General features: G+C 40.4%; 1 protein-coding gene and 1 non-coding gene across 4 annotated transcripts in view; one reads left to right on the plus strand and one right to left on the minus strand.

Annotated features, from left to right (window-relative positions):
* The window catches only part of RNF212B (ring finger protein 212B), a 44,467-nt gene that overhangs the window by 8,825 nt on the left and 18,665 nt on the right, over positions 1-16,977 (plus strand). For all 3 annotated transcript variants that reach the window (XR_009210169.1, XM_058429229.1, XM_032179971.2), the window contains exons 5-9: positions 11,613-11,728; positions 12,957-13,017; positions 13,731-13,759; positions 15,759-15,805; positions 16,022-16,064. Coding sequence is in view for 2 of the 3 variants with exons in the window: in XM_058429229.1 (XP_058285212.1) it covers positions 11,613-11,728; positions 12,957-13,017; positions 13,731-13,759; positions 15,759-15,805; positions 16,022-16,064 (296 nt within the window). In the remaining variant the exon portion in view is untranslated. The remainder of the gene's footprint in view (positions 1-11,612; positions 11,729-12,956; positions 13,018-13,730; positions 13,760-15,758; positions 15,806-16,021; positions 16,065-16,977) is intronic.
* Positions 12,544-12,650, minus strand: LOC116456399 (U6 spliceosomal RNA). Its single transcript, XR_004244633.1, has one exon. It is a non-coding gene; the product is annotated as a U6 spliceosomal RNA (small nuclear RNA).

A 16,977-nucleotide genomic window follows, 5' to 3' on the forward strand; every position in this document is an offset into this window, starting at 1 on the left:
TAGTTGAAGATCATATAAGTAAAAAGAAGTTTGTATTTTAAAATATTGTTGGCCGGGTGCAGTGGCTCACGCCTGTAATCCCAGCACTTTGGGAGGCCAAAGTGGGCAGATCACCTGAGGTCGGGGGTTCGAGACCAGCCTGACCAACAGGGAGAAACCCTGTCTCTACTAAAAATAAAAAATTAGCCAGATGTGGTGGCACGTGCCTTTAATCCAAGCTACTCGGGAGGCTGAGGCAGGAGAATCACTTGAACCCGGGAGGTGGAGATTGCGGTGAGCCGAGATCACACCATTGTACTCCAGCCTGGGCAACAAGAGCAAAACTCCGTCTAAAAAAAAAAAAAAAATTTGTTTTCAAGGGGAAGTATAAACACCCCATCTACTTTTTTTTTAGGTCCACTAGTTTTCATGCAAGCACCTTCTTTTTTAATAACAGCTTTATTGAGATGTAATTTACATACCATAAAATTTACCCTTTTTAAAGTATGCAATTCAGTGGTTTTTAATACATCCACAGAATTGTGCAAACACTACTGCTTAATTTTCAAACATTTTAATCACCCCAGAAAGAAGCTCTGTACTTACTGGCAGGCACTTCCCAAACCCTTCCCACCCTCCCCATCCCCAGGCGATCACTAACTTACTTTCTGTTCCTATGGTTTTTCCTGTTCAGGACATTTCATAAATATGGAATCGTATAATGTATGGTCTTTTGTGACTTGCTGCATTCACTAAGTATGATGCTTTCAAGTTTTATCCATGTTGTAGCATCTGTATTAGGACTTTATTAGTATTTCATTCCAATTTATGGCCAAATAACAATCTATTATATAAATGGATATACATTTTACTTATCCATTCATTAGTCGATAGACATTTGGGTTGTTCCTACTTTGGGGCTATTATAAGTAATATTGCTATGGAACATTTATGTACAAGTTTTTACATGGACATATATTTTTATTTCTCTTGGGTATATACCTAGGAGTGGAATTTCTGGGTCAAATGGTAACTCTATATTTAACTTTTTTAGGAACTGCCAGACTGTTTTCCCAAGTGGCTGTACCATTTTACATCCTTAGCAGCTGTTTTAGTCTGTCTGGGCTGCTGTAATAAAATATCTTAGACTGGGCAATTTATAAATAACGGAAATTTAATTCTCACAGTTCTGGAGGCTGGGAAGTTCAACATCAAGGTGCCAACAGATTCAGTGTCTGGTGAGGGCTTACTCTTTGCTTCCAAGATAGTGCCTTCTTGCTGCATCCTCACATGGCAAAAGTGGCAAACAGGCTCCTTCAAGCCTCTTTTTATTTATTTTTTTGAGACAGGGTCTCACTTTGTCACAAAGGCTGGAGTGCAGTGGTGTGGTCGTGGCCAGTGGTGCAATCGTGGCTCCCTGCAGCCTCGCCCTCTTGAGCTCAGGCGATCCTCTCACCTCATCCTCCCAGGTAGCTGGGACTACAAGCACATGTCACCACACCTGGCTAGTTTTTGTATTTTTTTTTTTTAATAGATACAGGGTTTTACCATGTTGCCCAGGCTGGTCTCGAACCCCTGGGCTCATGCAATCTGCCCGCCTCAGCCTCCCAAAGTACTGCAATTACAGGCATGAGCCACTGCACCCAACCCCAAGCCTCTTTTTTTTTTTTTTTTGAGACGGAGTCTCACTCTGTCACCCAGGCTGGAGTGCAGTGGCACTATCTTGGCTCACTGCAACCTCTGCCTCCTGGGTTCAAGCAATTATCCTGCCTCCACCTCCTGAATAGCTGGGATTACAGGCGTGCGCCACCACACCTGGCTAATTTTTGTATTTTTAAACAGAGATGGGGTTTCACCGTGTTGAAAGGCTAGTCTCGAATTCCTGACCTCGTGATCCGCCCACCTCAGCCTCCCAGAGTGTTGAGATTATGGGCATGAGCCACCGTGCCCGGCCCCCAAGCCTCTTTTTATAAGGACACTAATCCCATTCACAAGAGCAAAGCCTTCATGACATAATCACCTCCTAAAGCCTCCATCTCTTAATACTATTGCATTGGGAGTTGAGTGTCAACAAATGAATTTTTGTGGGACACAAATATTCAGACCACAGCAGGCCAGTAAATATTTTAAGCTTTGCAGGCCATACAATTTTCGATGCAACTACTCAACTCTGCTGTTGTAGCATGGAAGCGGCCATAGACAGCCTGTAAGCAAATGTGTATAATTATGTTCCAATAAAACTTATTTACAAAAACAGACAGCTGGTTATGGTCAGTTGTTTGCTGACCCTTGGTCTATTTTATGGTTTTTAAAAGATTTTTGAAGTCACATGTTTTTACTAATGTATACATACATAATTGTTACATATACTGTTGGAATAAAATCAGGTCAAGACTTGATCTCATCAATAGACCAGAGCTTCTGAATCCCTCAATTGAATTAAGAATTTTAACAACTGAGGTACTCAGTGGGCCAGGCGCAGTGGTTCACACCATTTTGGAGGCCAAAGTGGGAGGATTGCTTGAGGCCAGGAGTTTGAGACTAGCTTGGGCAACATAGTGAAACCCCATCTCTACAAAAAATTTAAAAATTAGCTGGGCATGGTGGCACGCACCTGTAGTCCCAGCTACTCAGGAGGCTGAGGTGGGAGAATCTCTTGATCCCAAGAGGTTGAGGCTGCAGTGAGCCATGATTGCACCACCGTACTCCAGCTCGGGTAAAAATAGAAAAATTAAAAAGAAATACTCAATGGTGCTTTTGAAGAAAAGTTGTATTTAGTTTGATATTATTTTACCTAAAAAGGAAAAGCTGTCAGTATTTAGGACTTCTGAAACAGTGTAGTTGAATTCTTCATCACTACTGAGCAGGGGATTGAGGAATCTTAGGCCAGTGTGAGGTAGTATTCCTTTGATCATACAAACTGTGCAACCCAAAACATAACCCTCTGTCTGGTGGGCTGCTGTGGCTCTCATTCAGAGTGGGTACTTCAGACATCTTACTAACAATCCTCCAATTGCTTTTGCTAAGAAAGCATTTTTAGGGTTCTTTTTTGCTCAAATCTGTTCCCTCTGAACCATCACGAGAATCTATTTCAATTACAAATCTGAACAAGTAACTGCGTTTTCAAAATCCATTGGTAGCTTCTATCACCTAAGTTTCAGACTGCTCAGAGTGATATATAGTTACCTTAATGTTCTGGTTCCTCCTAACCTCTCCAATTTCAATCACAACTACCATCTCACCTCTCATGTACAAACACAAGTTATTAGGTAAGGTTATTTATTACCTAATCTGTTAGGCAGATTTAGTTCTTTGCAGTTCTTTTACAGACCATATACTTTCATACCTTTATACCTGAAATGCCTGACTTCTACACTTTAAAAACTAAGTTAGGCCGGCCGTGGTGGCTCACGCCTGTAATCCCAGCATTTTGGAGGCTGAGGGGGTGGATCACCTGAAGTCAGGGGTTCAAGATCAGCCTGGCCAATATGGTAAAACCCTGTCTCTACTAAAAATACAAAAAATTAGCCAGGTGTCATGGTGGCACGTGCCTGTAATCCCAGCTGCTTGGGAGGCTGAGGCATGAGAATCGCTTGAACCTGGGAGGCAGAGGTTGCAGTGAGCCTAGATTGCGCCACTGCACTCCAGCCTGGGCGACAGAGCGAGACTCTGTCTCAAAAAAAAAAAAAAAAAGACTGAATTAATAGTTACCTCTTAATCATTATCTCTATATCTTTTACATACTTGTGTTCTGCATATAACCTAGTGTTTTACTTATTAGTTCATGTGTCAGAATGTCTCTTCTACTAGACTATGATAAGCTACTGTGAACCCAGAAAATCTGAGACAAGTCTCAGTTAATTTAGAAAGTTTATTTTGCCAAGATTGAAGACATGCGCCTCAGAAGGTTCAGACGACATGTGCCCAAGGTGGTCAGAGCGCAGTTTGGTTTTATACATTTTAGGGAGACATGAGACATCAATCAACATATGTAAGATGAACATTGGTTCGATCTGGAAAGGTGGGACAGCTCAAAGTGGGAAGGAGCTTCTAGGACCAATGGTTGCCTTCTTTTGAGTTTCTGATTAGCCTCTCCAAAGGAGGCAATCAGATATGCATGTATCTCAGTGAGCAGAGGAGTGACTTTGAATAGAATGGGAGGCAGGTTTGCCCTGAGCATTTCCCAGCTTGGTTTTTCCCTTTAGCTTAGTGATTTGGGGGGTCCAACATATTTTCCTTTGACACTACTAAAAGACAAGAACCCATACTATTCATCTTAGCATTTCCAGTTCTTATGCCTGGCGTAAAGTGTTCAGTAAAGGTTTGCTAAATGAAAGGATGAATAATATTTGCACTATGTATTTTCTGCCCCTGTGTGAGATGTTTTCTGATACCAACCAGTTCTCTGACACCAACTAGGTATGCAACAATTCAATTCAATTCAATTCTAACACTAATTCCTAGAGTTTTAGTGTCATACTTCACGTGTTTAGGGCTCAGCCTCACAAGACTGCCCCGATTCTGGACCAGCCACAAATGGGGTACCCAGGCTAAAATACTTCAGACTGGCCAACCACAAACTTGAGGATTCCCATGAACTTCCTCCTGCTCCCCCAAGCTTCAATAATTTGCTAGAATGACTCACAGAACTCAGAAAAGTACTTTATTTATTATTACCAGTTTATTATAAAAGATACAACATGGGGGCCAGGTGCAGTGGCTCACGCCTGTAATCCGAGCACTTTGGGAGGCTGAGGCGGGCGGATCACCTGAGGTCAGGAGTTCGAGACCAGCCTGGCCAACATGGTGAAACCCTGCCTCTACTAAAAATACAAGAAGTAGATGGGTGTGGTGGCAGGTGCCTGTAATCCCAGCTACTCTGGAGGCTGAAGCAGGAGAATCACTTGAACCTGGGAGGCAGAGGTTGCAGTGAGCCAAGATTGTGCCACCGCACTCCAGTCTGGCAACAGAGCGAAACTCTGTCTCAAAAAAAAAAAAGAAAACCATACATCATGGAAATAGCCAAATGGAAAAGATGCAAAGAGTATGTGAGGAGGGGTGCAGAGCTTCCATACCCTCTCCAGATGCACTACCCTCCCAGCACCTCCAAGTGTTCACCAACTTGGTAACTCTCTGAACCCTCTTGTTCAGGAGTTGTTAGGAAGGTTCCATTACATAGGCATGATTGATTAAAGAATTGGTCGTTGGTGATTGAACTCAATCTCTAGCCCCTTTTCCCTCTCTGATTGTCGGGGGTGGGAGTGGTGGGAAGAAGGGTTGGGACCCCAACCCTCTAAACAGTATTGGGTTCCTCTGGCAACAAGCCCCAATTTTGATGCTATCTAGGACCAACCAAAAGTCACCTCATTAGCACAAACTCAGGTATGGTTGAAAGGGGCTTGTTATGAATAACAAAAGATGCTCCTATCACTCAGGAAATGCCAAGGGTTTTAGTAACTCTGTGAGGAACGAGGGACAAAGACCATATATATATTTCTTACACCACACCCTGTTCAAAAGATCCCCCTCAAAATCAGCCCATTAAAAAAAAGTTTATTATGATTTTATCACATATAATTTCAAATGTTTAAAAGAGTATAATGATATGTTTAATATAATTAATTTCTGAACCATATCAGGTTCATTGCCCAGCGCATGGCAAATTAGTACACCAAGACACTGGGTTGTAGCAGAGAAAGGGGTTTAATCATAAGACAGCTGAACAAGGAGATAGGAAACCTCAAATTTGCCTCCGGGAGGAGTTTGAGGCTAGAGGTTTTTAAAGGGTTGGACAGGTAGTAAGCCAAGGTGTGGGGATCATTGATTGGTTAAGGAATGCAGGTTGAAGTCATGAGAAGGGGGGGGATGAAGAAATTGCATTCTCATGCTGATTCGATTCTCATGTGGGGGTCTTCAGACTCACTGTTCCACTGGAATTCAGGATCTGAAAACTATCTTAAGCAACTTTTAAGCAAAAGCCTTATGATTCTAATGTCATATTCTATTTATTATAACAATGAGGATGCAAATGGTCAGCATCTAGTGTGATGTGATTTTCACAGCTAAAAGGAAGTGGGCCAAAGTGCAGCCTGATTAATGCTTAATTATAACTATATTTCTGTCCAGAACCAGGCAATGTAATTCTTGTTAAACCCTATGAGGACGGTTTATTTTCATGCATCCATCACTCTACTTCAACAATTATCAGTAAATGGCTAATTTTCCTCCATCCGTACCTCTTGCCACCCCCATCCAGATTATTTTAAAGCCAAAACCAAATATTACATCATTTCTATCTGTAAATATTTCAGTGTGTATCTCTAAAAGATAGGAACTTTTTTCTTAAATATAACCATATCATGCTAAAATTAAAATTCCACAATATTATCAAATAATCAGTCCCCATTCACATTTCTCCAGTTGTCTCAGTTTTAAAATGTTCCCACATTTTGAATTGAGTTTCAATAAAGGTATATATTTCAGTTGGTTATTATGTCTCTTAAGTTTCTTTTACACTATAAGTTTTCTCTTGTTTCTTTTTAAGTTATTATTGAAGAAAATGGTCTTTTGTCTATAGAGTTGTTCACAGTGTGGATTTTGTTTATTGTACCTATGGAGTCATTTCATATGTTCCTCTGTCCTCTAGTTCCTGTAAGTTGATAGGTAAGTTTAGGGTTAATCACTGTCATTGGTTTGGGGGCGGGGAAAGGTGAGGCAAGACCACTTTATTCCAGTGTTGTATTCCACCAAGAGGTACTTAATGGTCTATGTCTCTTATTTTGTATGAGGGTAGCCAATGATGAACTTTGCAGAGATCCTTAATTCATTAGAAGTTGGAGAACTTCTAAAGAGAAATGTCCTTTTATCAAGCAAATGATTATCCAGATATATAGTTCAAAAATACTAAGACTTGCTTGTAGATATTATGGAATGAGGGAGTTTCACAAAAGATTGATAAGGCAAACTAATAGGTTTTGAATGTCAAAGAGAGATCATGAATTTACCAATATCTTTAAAGTGAATTTCTAAAACTTAGTGACTTATTTACAGATGTTCAAAAATTAAATTGCATGCAAAAATAAATCTTCAACTAAATACAAATGCTGACATTTAAAAATAAGAACTAAGGCTAGGCACAGTGGCTCATGCCTGTAATCCCAACACTTTGGGAGGCCGAAGTGGGAGAACTGCTAGAACCCAGGAGTTTGAGATCAGCCTGGGCAACATAGTGAGACCCTTTCTCTTAAGAAAAAAAAAATTAAAAAATTAGAGGGGTATGGTGGCATGCACCTGTTGTCCCAGCTACTCGGGAGGCTGAAGTGGGAGGATCACTTGAGTCCAGGAGGTTGAGCCTGCAGTGAACTGTGAACAAACCCCTGCACTCCAGCCTAGGTGACAGAGCAAAACTCTATCTCAAAAAAAAAAAAAAAAAAAAAGAACTAAAACTGGGCATTGTGGCCCACTCCTATAATCCCAGCACTTGGAGGATGACATGAGGCCAGAAATTTGAGACCAGCTTGGGCAACATAGCAGGACCCTATCTCTATCAACATAAAAATAAATAAAAATAAGAACTGGGAAGGTCATTCTTTAGTACAAAAATGATAATCAAACTAATATTCACTTCCAAAGCATATATTACTTTTCTGTATGCGTGTGCTTTTGGTAGAGAGATAGCATTTTGCCACGTTGCCCAGGCTGTTCTCAAACTCCTGAGTTCAAGCTATCTGCCCACCTTGGCTTCCCAAAGTGCCAAGATTACAGGCATGAGCCACTGCACCTGGCCTACTTTTATAAACAAACAAGAATGTTTTGTTTATAATAACCCACATTGGACCAAAACGTCTTGTCTTATCATAGTAAACCTACTAAGCTCCCCCTTTGCTTACATTACTGTGCCTCTGTCAGTATTTCTCCTCTGCTCTTTCCAACCTTTTGTTGGACCTAATTCAGAACTGAAGTTTTTATATGCTTTCTCAAGCATATAAAATAAAAATTATGTTTCATATATAAAATAAAGTTTATACAAGGCTGTTGGTTTGGATTGAGTTTCTGTACTAGGTCCAACAGACCAAACCAAAATGGAATTACTCATGCGACAGTTCATCTGATCTTCCAAGAAATCAGGAGAGAGAGAGGTAATAGCTAAATCTCCAAACAGGCCAATTTTAGCTGGCATAATAAAGAAGTCCCCTCTGCTTTAACCTTTACAAGGAAAGTAACTTTGAACCAACCCATGCACTTTTTGTTCTCTGTTTCTGCTTTCTTCAGCCCTTTTCTGCCTAAAAAGCCAACTTGCCTTCTCAGTTAATCAGAACACTCATTCTGTTTTTTAGAATAATGTGTTCCTCAAGTCTAGAATTGCAAATCAAAGCCAGTTAAGATCTTTAAACTAAATTTGTTGTAATTTTATATTTTGACATGTTATCAATAGTAAAATGGTAGGAATCCAGAGCATGAAGACCATGATATCCTTACCTGGTCCTAGTATGGAGATAAAGGAAAGGAATCAGGGTATAGAAGTAGATAGTTTCATACCAATAAAATGTTAGTATCAATGTTCCAATAAAACAAACAATATTTAACACTTGCATTATCCAGACAATGTTAAGTGTTATCATCAATAGAACTACTTTTATTATTATCAGCTCTGTGTTACTGTATTAACAAAATAATCACACCTTTAAGAAAAAGTAAGTTATTGGGAGGCCAAGGCAGGAGGATTGTTTGAGACCAGGAGTTCAAGACCAGCCTGGGCAATATAGCAAGATATCATTTCTAAAAAAATTTTTTTTAATTTTTAAAAAAGCAAGTGAGCAAGCAAAAGTTAATCTTCTTTGGAAAAAGGAAAGAGACCAACCTTTTCATGAGGCTGAGGGATTTAAAAGATGGCTAACTATTGGTAATTTTTTAAAGTACTATACTGAGGTACATTACTGAGTTAGATTTTAGAATCTTCTTCGGTGAATGTGTTTGATATAGGCTAAACATTTGTACCCTGACATCAGGCAAAATCACTTCTTTCATACTCCTTGCTGGTTGTTTTCTGGACTGGTCTTTCTTCTTCTTGGAATGATCAGTTTTTTGGGACAAGTAGACAAAGTAGGTCTGCTTAGGCCTGGCAAAAGACCCTCCCATAGTCCAGTCTGGCTCCCTGGAGTTCCACAGTGGGGTCTGTTTGTGCACTTATGACCCTTGTTAATGTCAAAGGGAGGGCTAACTAATCTAGGGTAGGATTTGGCTTTTCTTGATGCTAGCCTGATTTTGACTTAATTTTACTTCTGACTAATCCCAAGGGTAGGATTAGGATATTTGGAATACTAACATTGTGATTTGGCTGTCTATTATATAGCTTTATCTCTGTTGCTCCTCACCCCTACCCCCTGCCATTTTAGGTAATTCCCAGGATTCAGAGTGACTTTTATTCTGCTTCTCCACTGTTCAATTTTTTTATTTTTTTATTTTTTTTGAGATGGAGTCTCACTCTGTTGCTCAGGCTGGAGTGCAGTGGTGCAATCTTGGCTCACCGCAACCTCCGCCTTCTGAGTTCAAGTGATTCTCCTGCCTCAGCCTCTCCATTAGCTGGAATTATAGGTGCACGCCCCCATGCCCGGCTAATTTTTGCATTTTTAATAGGACGGGGTTTTGCCATATTGGCCAGGCTGGTCTCGAACTCCTGACCTCAAGTGATCTGCCCACCTTGGTCTCCCAAAGTGCTGGGATTACAGGCATGAGCCACCATGCCTGGCCTCCACTATTCAAATTTTGTAAACTAATTTTTTTAAGTTGGGCTCTTGCTCTGTTGCCCAGACTGCAGTGCAGAGGCACGATCATGGGTCCCTGCAGCCTCAAACTCCTGGGTTCAAGCAATCCATCCACTTCAGCCTCTCAAGTAGTTGAGATTACAGGAATATACCATCACGCCTGGCTAAATTTTTTAAATTATTTTTTGGCGGGGCACGGTGGCTCACACCTGTAATCCCAGCACTTTGGGAGGCCAAGGCGGGTGGATCACGAGGTCAGGAGTTCGAGACCAGTCTGATCAACATGGTGAAACCCCGTCTCTATTAAAAATACAAATATTAGCCAGGTGTGGTGGTGGGCGCCTGTAATCCCAGCTACTCAGGAGGCTGAGGCAAGAGAATTGCTTGAACATGGGTGGTGGAGGTTGCAGTGAGCTGAGATCGTGCCACTGCACTCCAGCCTGGGTGACAGAGCGAGACTCAGTCTCAAAAATAAAATAAAATAAAATAAAATAAATCAATAAAATTATTTTTCGTAGAGACAGGGTCTTGCTATGTTGCTTAGGCTGGTCTCAAATTCCTGGCTTCAAGCAATCCTCCTGCCTCAGCCTTGGCTTCCTGAGTCTCTGAGATTATAGGCATGATCACCATGCCTGACTTAAAATAAACATTTTCTTTTCACAGCTTAAAATAAACATTTTAGTTTTATTAAAAATGAGGGTTAAAAAAATAGACTAGAGTAAATTCTTATCTATCTAAAACTAGTTTAGTTTACTTTCAAGTAGAAAGGAAACTCTTAAGTATAATTCTTTAGTAAGGTGGCAAGAGCAATTTGAAAATTAAGTGAGAACAAAAAGTTTATGAGAAGAGTACCAAGACCTAGGAAAGGACCCTAGACAAAAGAGGGTTTATAGTCTGAACAGGGAGGAAGCAGATGAGACGTAAATACTGCTGTGTACTCAAAAGCAGAGCCTGACAAAGCTAAAACACTTTCTAAATATTAACTTTTGATCCGATTCAGCAATCCCATGATAGACACATTAGTATAGCAAATGGTAAAGTGAGGCAAAAGAAAAAATTATGTGTGTATGCCCAGAAAAAAAATTCAAGCATAGGTAATCTCCTTCTGTGCCTCTCCACCCTTTCCTATAGCAGCATAAGCAGCCTGCTGGTGACTCTGTGTAGGTGTCTTTAGGGAAAATAAATTGGTCACCAAGGTTGTATAATAGCTATGAATGTGGAAGCTGATCCAAACTAATAGTTGACCAGTTAGAACCAATTCTAAGCTTGAAAAAGTTTTAAAAAAAATCTCTCTTCTTGCACGGGATGAAAAATTATATTTTTAAAGGGTCATTCTACTATGGTAGAATATTCTCATTAAGATAGTAGAAAGGGCCAGGTGCGGTGGCTCATGCCTGTAATCCCAACACTTTGGGAGGCTGAGGTGGGCAGATCACCTGAGGTCAGGAGTTCAAGACTAGCCTGACCAACATGGAGAAACCCCCGTCTGTACTAAAAATACAAAATTAGCTGGGCGTGGTAGCACATGCCTGTAAATCCAGCTATTCAGTAGGCTGAGGCAGGAGAATAGCTTGAACCCGGGAGGCAGAGGTTACGGTGAGCCGAGATCGCACCATTGCACTCTCGCCTGGGCAACGATAGCGAAACTCTGTCTCAAAAAAAAAAAAAAAAAAAAAAGACAGTAGAAGGCTAGTGTCCTGGAAATGAGTGCTGAGCTCTCTAGTTCTGGGAAGTTGTGAATTAGGCCAGATGTTCTAAAGAAAATGAGCAGTATAATAAAGTGTGATTTGATGGCTTTCCGTTTGTTGCCAGAAGTGAAGGGAAAGGAGTTATAGGAGAGTATGTCAAAGGCTTGTTTTTCCCTAGTAGGTGTGGAATTTCCAGAAGAAACAAACAGATCTCCTCATCGCCTTTTATAAGCATAGAATTACAAAGTTAGAAACAGCCATGCAGGAGGCACAGCAAGCACTGGTCAGCCAGGACAAGTAAGTAACAAATCAAATCCCAAGACAGCTTTTTTTCCTTCTTTCTAAGAAGTGACAGTCCTTATTGTGTTTGCAAAGCCTGGAAATTGCTCCATACTATTTGTTTGTTTGGGAAAATCGGGTACAGAATTTTTGATCCCTTGAATCTCCATTTTGTCTCTTTCTTCCCTCCAGAAGCCCTCCTCACTTTATAGTTTTCCTCTTCTATTTCCCGGTATCAAAAACTGCTTCCCAGGCCAGGTGCACTGGCTCACACCTGTAATCCCAGCACTTTGGGTGACTGAAGCAGAGGATCACTTGAGGCCAGGAGAAGATCAGCCTGGGCAACATAGCGAGACTCTGTTTCTAAAAAAAAAAAAAAAAGTTTTAAAATAAAAAATTAGCCAGACATAGTGGTTCACACCTGTAGTCCCAGCTACTTAGGAGGCTGAGGCCAGAGGATCGTTTGAGCCCAGGAGTCTGAGTTACAGTGAGCTATGATCACACCACTACACTCCAGCCTGGGTGAAAAAGTGAGACACTGTCTCAAAAACAAAAACAAAGAAAACCTCTGCTTCCTTGAGAAATCAGATATAGCTGATTCACACTGATAACACTCATTGTAGCCTCAATCTCCTGGGCTCAAGAGATCCTCCCACTTCAGCCTCCCAAGTAGCTGGGACTACAAGTGCACACCACCATGCCTGGCTAATTTTTGTATTTTTTTTTTTTTTTTTTTTTTTTTTTTTTTTTTTTTTTGTAGAGAGGAGTCTCTACATATTGCCTAGGCTGGTCTAGAATCCTTTTTTTACTTCTTTTAAAGTTTTTTTTTTTTTTTTTTTATGGAGTGCTTCAAGCATTTACATGTTAACTTTCTTTGGGGACTATGTTAATCTCCTCTGTATTGTTCCAATTTTAGTGTATGTGCTGCCAAAGCAATCACAAGATGGAGTCCTTGATAAAAATTTTTAGATATCAGCAGGCCAGGGGTGTGTGTGTGTGGAGAGAGGAAATGGAATTCTCTGCAAATTCTCCTGAAATCATACCAAGTAATTGCTTATTTTGTGCACCTAATTGTTCTCATTATCAAAACCCTGCCATTGAATCATCAAATCCCTGATAGAAATAGCTTGTATAGCTGCAAGCATTTCTCAATAAGTATTAACTAGATGTTAATAGTTATAATAATAATAAATCAGATTTTTAATCCCTGATTTGCTGGAGCTGATTGTTTCCATCTTTTGCCTAGAGAATTGTCAGTCTTAAGGAAGGAGAATGGAGAACTAAAGAAATTTCTAGCCATTCTAAAGGTGAATGAAATAGATTTTCCTTATTATTATTTTCTCTCTTACTTTTCTCATCTATCTAGCTGACTGCATCGAATAATGTTTCCTAATCTTTTTCTCATCACGGCACACACAGAAATTGGTATTTGTATAATCAGCACACTATAGTAAATGGATGAGGTCTCAGCAGACCTTGGGGGATGAAAGGATCAATATATAGCACACTTGTAACCCATTCCTGAACATCAGTGAGTCATGACCTACCAGTCGGAAAGCTCTCTTATAGAAGAGACAGCTGTTGCAACTTAAAAATTTCTCTTCAAGGAACTCAAAGACACCTCAGGACCCTTCCTTTGCATCACACTTTACTTCCTAGATAGTTTTTCTTCCTAAGAATGTTCTGTGTATTTATATAATTTTCCTATTGATCCTACTCCTGTAATTATTCTAGCACATTGTAGTGTGTCATTTTCCTTTCTCTCACCAGAGACTCCGTATTTCCCCACATATGTTAGTCTATGGGATTCCGTATGCACTCTTATGAAGAACTAAAATTTTATCCCCTCAAAGCTAATAATATCCTAAGGAAATACTGCTGCTACTTTTCCTCCTACTGGGAATCTTAGCAACCATGACTAAGGGGCATTGAGCTTAGTTATCTAGCAAGTAAGACTGAAGATCTGTTGATTAGGATCCTCAGTTGCAGCTTTCTTCACTCCTGGTTTTTTTACCTATAGGAATCTCCAAGTCGGTACCAAGGAAGCAGGTCAGTTTTATCAGCTCCCATACTAGCCCAACCCCCTGAAAATTCCTGTTCTTTCTTGACTCCTGGCTGTGTGAACTCTGAGAGAGAGAAAATGGTTAATGAATTTAGCTTTCACTTCTCCGAGAAAGAGTTACTGAAAGTGCCGAAGTAAAATCTTAATTGTAATGCTCACCCTGGACTGTCATCTTATGAAATCCTGCTGTTTGAAATGCTTGTTCCCCGGTGCCATAAAGAAATAGCATTTGAACATAAATTTAATTTACTTAGCAAGGTCATTTTTACTTCCTGCAGAAAGGGTACACTCGCCAGCAGTTTTGCCACAAGAGTACACTGAACAAAGGAGACAGGGTCTTTTATAACCTGACATGTCTACCTTATTGCTGTGTCCGGTTTCCATTGGCTGGAACGGGACCTCACATTCTGTATTTGTTCTGATTGGCTAGCAACTTAGAATTTTTTAAAAGAGGCAAAGGTAGAGGAGAACAAAGGAAGGAGGAAGTAACTTGTGGAATGCTGAGAAAGGTAAAAACACCTTCAAATAAGGAAGAGGAACAGGCTATAACCTAATGCTTGCTTGGACCAATATAAGCATGCCAGGGCAAATATTTAGGCTAAATTGTGGGAGCTAAGAACATAAAGTACATTGATTTCTTTATTACGGCTAGCAGATATTTAAGAATGTTAGTACAGGTTTTTAAATAAATTTTGCTTTTAAGAGAAGTTACTATTTATTCCTAATTAGATGAAGAGGAAAGTCTTTAAAGAGGAAACTCTACCTTACTTCTTACACTACTCATCCTTCAAAATTGAACTCAATCATTTCCTCTGTGAAGACTGCATTAGGTGGAGTTAGATGGTCTGTTCATTCATTCAATAAATATTAAGTGCCTACTGTTTATCAGGTACCATGTTACGGGCTGGATATATACCACCAGTCCTTTCTAATTAGTGATATCTATGCTCTACTAATTCTTAAATATATTTTTAGTATCGGCTGGGCGTGGTGGCTCACACCTGTAATCCCAGCACTTTGGGAGGCCGAGGTGGGCGGATCATGAGGTCAGGAGATTGAGACCGTTCTGGCTAACACGGTGAAACCCCATCTCTACTAAAAATACAAAAACAAAATTAGCTGGGCGTGGTGGAGGACACCTGTAGTCCCAGCTGCTCGGGAGGCTGAGGCAGGAGAATGGCGTGAACCCAGGAGGCATAGCTTGCAGTGGTGAGCCGAGATCGCCCCACTGCACTCCAGCCTGGGCAACAGAGCGGGACTCCGTCTCAAAACAAACAAACAAAAAAAACCCAAAAAACAAAACAAAACTATATATATAGATATATAGATATATATATACACACACACACACTTTTTTTTAAATATCAGTCCTGCATTATGGATTAAAAAGACACAGCCCCTACATTCATAGAAGTTACAGTCTAATGTTCTTTTGTCCTTCTGTACTTCTGATAAGCCCATTACAACACTTAAACACTGCTCTGATTTTTTTTTTTCACCTCTCCCACTAGCCTGTAAGCCTCTCAGTTATTCCAGTTATCTTTGTAATCTCAGGATCTAGGAAATATAGACCCAAATATATGCTTGTTGGATGGCATCCTTCTTTCTGGTTACTTTGGGTTTAGTTATTTTTCTAGTTTCTTAAGGTGGATGAGAGGATGGAGGGATGTATGAATGGATGGACAGATGTATGGTTGAGAGTACTTGGTAAGGCACTGAGGAGAGAAGAAAGGTGTACTTTAAAACTTCTGTTATGGGCAATACAGAGGTGGAGAAAGCTCCACGTAGGGAGTTGGAGAGCAATGGGTTTTATATGGAAACTTTGCTTCCATATTTAGGATGCTACCTATAATACATGAGAGTAAGCAGTTTGTGCTCAGAGAGGAAGCTATTATTCTATAAACACTGATCTGATTGATCCTCTAAAGTGGCACTTACCCTCTGCCTAGAGAGATTAGAGCCGCCTCTTTTTTTTTTCCCTTGCAGGTCAAACACACCTCGACCAGTGGGTATTACTTCCCCATCACAATCAGGTGGAGAACATTTTTCCCCTAAATATCTGTGTGAGATGAATATCCTTTCCTTATGTAGAAGATGGTTTCCTCTCAGAGACAATAATGTGATCTTCCTAACTTTATGCATAATATGATAACATTATATAACCAGATAACCACGCACAACAAATTGGCCAGGCAAGGCAGGCGCACCATTGATGGCAACTTTTTATTCTGTACTTTATTCTCTTTCAGTTACCCCACGACCCAGTTTCCAGCATAGCAGTCAAGTGGTCAGGTAAACCTACACAGCAACATTACAACTGTTGGCAAAAGTTGGAAGATAAAAGAAATATCTAGTTGTAGCTCAGATTGGGACTGATGAAATTTTAGGTCTACGTAGAAGTTTAAAGCTAGGGTTTGTTTTTTTTTCCTAAGCCAAACTGTATCTAGCTTTATTAAAGATACTGTCCATTCAGGCAGGACATGGGCAGACAATCATTAACAGTATACAAGAAATCTCAAACTCCCTTCTTCAATGGACTACCAAAAATCAGAAAGCCACTATAAAACCCAATGAAGTCTTCATCTGATGCTCTGAACAGGGAAAGTTTAGAGTGAGGGTTGACATTTCACATTTAGCATGTTGTTTAACAACTTTTCACAAGCCAACCCTGACTTTCAGGGAGTGAAATGAAAATGGCAGAATTTATCTGAAGATCCACAATCTAGAAATGGAACCACTGCTCTTTTGACAGGTGCCATCTCAGTGGCATCACTGGAAAGTCCAGATTGCCTGACACACTGGTAACCAATGACTAGGGGTCAGGTCCCCACAGATGTCTCGGCTTAAGGGAGTTAAGTCTATGCTGAAAGATGGAAAGGGAGAAGAAGACATAAAAACAAACTTGTTTTTCCATACCACAAGGCTTTTGTGCCAAGGTGGCCATGTGTGTCAGTCAGGGAATCCCTCCTCTTGGGAGCCAAGAGGAAGTCTCTCAAAACTAGAAGGGAAAGGTGTTTTCTTCACATCAATCCAGCTTCAGAGACTTTCTATTAGTGACATATGCTCCTTCCCCCTAAAACAACGAGTGTTCTGTGTGCTAACAACATATAAAGCTAGGTTTTTTGAGGCTGGGCATGGTAGCTCATGCCTGTAATCCCAGCACTTTGGGAGGCCGAGGCGAGTGGATCATTTGAGGTCAAGAGTT

The sequence above is a fragment of the Hylobates moloch genome, unplaced genomic scaffold, assembly GCF_009828535.3.
Source record: "Hylobates moloch isolate HMO894 unplaced genomic scaffold, HMol_V3 SCAFFOLD_16, whole genome shotgun sequence".
NCBI classification, from domain to species: Eukaryota; Metazoa; Chordata; class Mammalia; order Primates; family Hylobatidae; genus Hylobates; species Hylobates moloch.